This window comes from Octopus bimaculoides, chromosome 29, assembly GCF_001194135.2.
Source record: "Octopus bimaculoides isolate UCB-OBI-ISO-001 chromosome 29, ASM119413v2, whole genome shotgun sequence".
Taxonomy (NCBI): domain Eukaryota; kingdom Metazoa; phylum Mollusca; class Cephalopoda; order Octopoda; family Octopodidae; genus Octopus; species Octopus bimaculoides.
In genome coordinates this window covers 8,957,830-8,962,829 of record NC_069009.1, presented here as the reverse complement: position 1 = coordinate 8,962,829, position 5,000 = coordinate 8,957,830, and the positions used below count along the sequence as shown (strand labels likewise).

General features: G+C 39.2%; 1 protein-coding gene across 1 annotated transcript in view; it reads right to left on the bottom strand.

Moving 5' to 3' along the window:
• Positions 1-5,000, bottom strand: part of LOC106868979 (protein qua-1) — a 45,986-nt gene that overhangs the window by 10,802 nt on the left and 30,184 nt on the right. Inside the window, exon 3 of the mRNA XM_014914463.2 lies at positions 3,876-4,044. Within this exon, the coding sequence (XP_014769949.2) occupies positions 3,876-4,044 (169 nt within the window). The remainder of the gene's footprint in view (positions 1-3,875; positions 4,045-5,000) is intronic.

The following is a 5,000-nucleotide window of genomic DNA, read 5'->3' as shown; positions in this document are numbered from 1 at the left end:
CAAGCTGTCAGTAAAGTACCCTGTGGAAAGACTTCCCCATATTTATTCAATCTGTTCAAATGGCTGAAAATGACAGCCAAACTCCTGCAAAACACACCCTGCTGTCTTACAAAATGGAGGGAAAGAGTAGAACTGAGAAGAGCTGGTCACAGCTGGAACATATCTGGCAAAGGTCTGCTGGATCAGGACTAGGGCTAAATAACTACATATGTCTCCTCATCAGTTCTGTCCATTTCTCCATGTTTTATATATGTGTGTATGAAGGTACGTGGCTTAGTGGTCAAGGTATTCAGCTCACAATTGAAAGGTCATGAGTTCAATACCCAGCGACGTGTTGTGTCCTTGAGCAAGACATTTTATTTCATGTTGCTGCGGTTCACTCAGCTGGCAAAAATGAGTTGTACCTGTATTTTAAAGGACCCGTTTTGTCACACTCTGTGTCACACTGGATCTCCCTCAGAACTACATGAAGGGTACATGTTTCTGTGGAGTGCTCAGCCATATGCATGCTAATTCCACAAGTAGGCTGTTCCATTGATCGGATCAACTGGAAACCTCATCATTGCAACTGAAGAAGTGCCACACGTGTGTGTGTGAGATCATCATCGTCATCGTCATCACCATCATCATCATCATCATCATTTTTTTATGTCTATTTTCCATGCTGGCATGTGTTGGATGGTTTGACCAGAGCTGGCAAACCAGAGAGTTGCACCAGACTCCAGTCTGCTTCGGCTTGGTTTCTACAACTGGATGCCCTTCCAAATGCCAACCACTTTACAGTGTGTGCTGGGTCCTTTTACATGACTCCGCTACTGGTACTTTTTTACATGGCAGAAGCATGACTGCTTTTTACATGGCACTAGCACAGGGCTCTTGCAGGTCAATCCTCTTCACCAGGAGGAGTGGTCTTAACACTTCTGCTGTGGAGGAGGGGGTCTTCTTGAGTACAGCAAGGCACTAAATATCTCAGTCTTTTGTCATTTCCACAAGGTTGAGTGTCCTGAGGTTGTCCTTCAGATGGATGGATCTATTTATCCATCTACCTTTCACTATCACTTTCTTTATCTTACTCTTTAATTTATTCTCATTTGTATTCCAGCTGCGTTATCCATGTATCTACTCTACAGCAAGACACCTATATCTGCCCTTTCTATGCTTTAAATCTCTCAACTGGCACAAAGCCACACACCCTCAATACTACTCCCCTCTACCTAGATGAAGGTTTTTTGCTTTGCAAGGTACTTGGTCACTCTGTTGGTGCAGGTACCACATAAAAAGCACCGCTGCAGGTTCTATGTAAAAAGCACCGGTGATGGTGCCATGTAAAAAGCATCCAGTACACACTGTAAAGTGGTTGGCATTAGGAAGGATATCTAGCCATAGAAACCAAGTCAAAACAGACATGGAGCCTGGTGTGGACCCTGGCCTTGCTAGCTCCAGTCAAGTTATCCAACCCCATGCCAGCATGGAAAACAGATGTTAAATGATGATGATGATATTTTTGGCCCAAAAGCATGTAGTTTTGTCAGATGTGTGTGTGCATGTGTGCATAAAATATATATATTAAAAGTGAAGTTCAACCTTGCTTGCATGCAATGTTACACAGCCAAACTGGCACAAAATGGGAAAATACTTTGAAAGTAAAGTGCCCCTGAAATGTGAATACAAACAGAATAAAACAGGTTTCGCATAAATCGAACCAGTAGTTATTGAGATATTTGGGATTTGGGGGTCTAAATAACCAAAACGGTGCATAATGAGAAAATACGCTGAAAGGGAAGAAACTCTAACCTTTCCATTAGACACATTATGATGGGCAAAATATTTTAAAGTGAAAATGACCTCAAAAATATGGTAAATATTTTGTAAAAGACCCATTTGTAACCTCCTCGGTGTGAAATAGTTTTTTTCCATAGGTTTCTTTTGAGTGCATTCAACATATCTCACCTCCAAAGATTTGGCTGCTATTTCTAGCACACCCTGATACCACGTAACAGCTATTTGCAATAAGGGACTTGAAATACCTGTTTCTTGCAAAGCGTGCAAGAAATAGCAGCCAAATCTTTCCTATTCTGGGGAAAGGAGCCGTTTACATGTTATTTCAATGTCACATTCATTGAAAGCATGCGAAATAACATGGAAAAGAAAAAACCCCACAAAACCAAATTCCATTGCTGAGAAACTTAGAGTTCCCCAGTGACCCAACAGGTCACAGGTATTCTAGTATATATATCTTACCTTGTTTCAGTCATTGGACTGTGTCCATGCTGGGGTACTGCCTTGACGGTTTTAGTTGAACCAATCAACCCCAGGACTTATTTTGTTTTCTTAAGTTTGGTCCTTTTTCTTTTGGTCTCATTTGCTGAACTGCTAAGTTTTGAAGAGGTGAACAAAGCAACATTTTTTGTCAAGTGCTGGTGGAGGGAGAAACACAATCAGACACACACACACATATACACAATAGGCTTCTACAAAATTCACTCACAAGGCTTTAGTCAGGCCAGGACTGTAGTAGAAGACACTTGGCCCAAGGTGCCACACATGGGACTGAAACCAAGACCATGTGGTTGGGAAGCAAACTGCTTACCCACACAGCCACAACTGCACTTAAAATTTATGAGCATAAATGTGTGTGAATTGGTGTATGTATACATATAGGTGCAGGTGTAGCTGTGTGATAGGAAGCTTGCTTTCCAACTACATGGTTCTGGGTTCAGTCCCACTATGTGGCACTTTGGGCAAGTGTCTACTACTATAGCCCTGGGCTGATCAAAATCTTGTGAGTGGATTTTGTAGATCGAAACTGATAAAAGCCTGTCATATATATATTTGTGTGTGTGTGTGTGTCTTTGTGTCTGTGTTTGCCCTCCCTCCACTGCTTGACAACCAGTATTGGTATGTTTGTGTCCCTGTAACCTAGCAGTTCAACAAAAGAGACTGATAGAATAAATACAAGGCTGAAAAAAAGTAGTGGAGTCAATTCATCTGACTAAAAATTCTTGAAAGCAGTCTCCAGCATGGCCACCATCTAATGACTAAAGCAAGCCAAAGATAAAAGATATGCACACATGCCCCCACACACACCTATTTAAACTAAATACAAAAGCTGTTGTGGGTGCAAAGCTAATAATTAGATGGTGATCTTAACAATCACATAGAAATTGGCTTTTATCATAGTGTGCAGCACTCACAGATGTAGTCCCACCAATCCAAAAGTTGTGGATTGGAAGAACTGTCAGAACATAATACATCTGTGATGTTTCCTTATAGCTTTTTACATTCTGAGTTCAAATTACAATGATGGTTGTAACCTTATTTGTCACCCTTCTGGAGTTGATAAAACAAAAGTAGGAATGAAATACTGGGATAGATTTATTATTCCTATAAAACATCTTAGATGTGAATGGAATTATAATAGAAGACTCAGACTAACTTTACTTTTCATCTACCTGGGGTTAATAAAATAAAGTAGCAATGAAATACTCCTATCAAATATAGTGGACATGAATGAAATTATAATAGAAGACTAAGACCAACTTTACCCTCCATCCTTCTGGCATGGCAGTGAAATACTGGAGTAGATTTAATATTCCTATAAAACATCTTACATGTGAATGGTATTATAACAGAAGACTAACTTTCCATTTCATTCATGTGGGAAGATGTAACATTCCTACAAAACATCTTAGATGTCAATGGAATTATAATAGAAGACTAACATTAACTTTACCTGTCATCTTTCTGGGGGTTGATAAAATAAAGTACCAGTGAAATACTGGGGTAGATTTAATATTCCTCAAAAACATTTTACTTGACATAAATGGAATTATAATAGAAAACAAGACCACTGTTACTTGACCTTTTAGTCTTACCTTCATATAACTCTGTACCACCTGTGGCTTTGTGTATGTTTTTACATATCATCTTGAGGCAGTCTTGGAACTGTGAGTCACAGACACTCTTGTTGCTGTTACACATATCATAGCAGAAGTCGTGTGTCTCACAGCATGTGGTGACAGCAGGGAAGAGCTGTGAATGGATCTGAAACACGTGATGGGGAACATATAAATATAAACATATATATATAAACATTATATAAATATATTGGGTCATCTCATAAATAATACGGTCATTTCATACTTATTTTATTTTTCAAAATTAAAATAAAGTTCTTTTTTATACTCTCCTTCATTTTCAACTTGCAAGGCCCCTCTTCCAAAATTCACTTGTCCATGATGAAAAATACTCCTTCAGTACTGTTCTGACCTCATCTACAGAATTCATATTTTTTCTGTCCAAATGATTTTGAAGACTGTAGAAGAAATGATAATTAGGCGGGGCAATGTCCGGCGTATATGGTGAGTGGGGCATCGTTTCCCATTTAAACTGCTCCAGCCTTTGGAATGTCATCCTCACTGTATGTGGCCGAGCATTAGCCTGATGGAAGAACACCTTTCGTCTTGAAACCAAAAATGGTCATTTTCCAATGATACACAGGTGTCAATGAATAGTTGAATGACCAAATCCAATCTTCTCTGCTAGTTCCTCAACAGTTTCGTAACAGTTTCGTAACAAGGTTTGCAGGACATACTTATCAAGCTCTACAGATCTCCCAGGACGAGGCTCATCTTCTAGGCTGTAGTTTCCGGCTTGGAATTTCTGGAACTACCATTGACACTGGCTTATGCTTATCATCCGATCCCCTTATACTGCATTAGTATTCCTCACACTTTCCGTTGCATTGTTACCTTTATTAAACTCATAAAGCAAAATATGGCAAATATGCTCCTTTGTCACTTCCATTATAGCTTTGAAAGAATAACTGTTAAAATTGAACTGCACTCTTCAAAACTTGCTCTAAGAATAAGTAAAATGTAAAATTACTACCTGCTTTTACAGCAAGTTGATGCAGGTAGTTTATCCCTTCCCCCCTCTGACTTTTACTTCATGCAATTGAAAAAAAAAACGCATTATTTATGGGATGACCCAATATATAT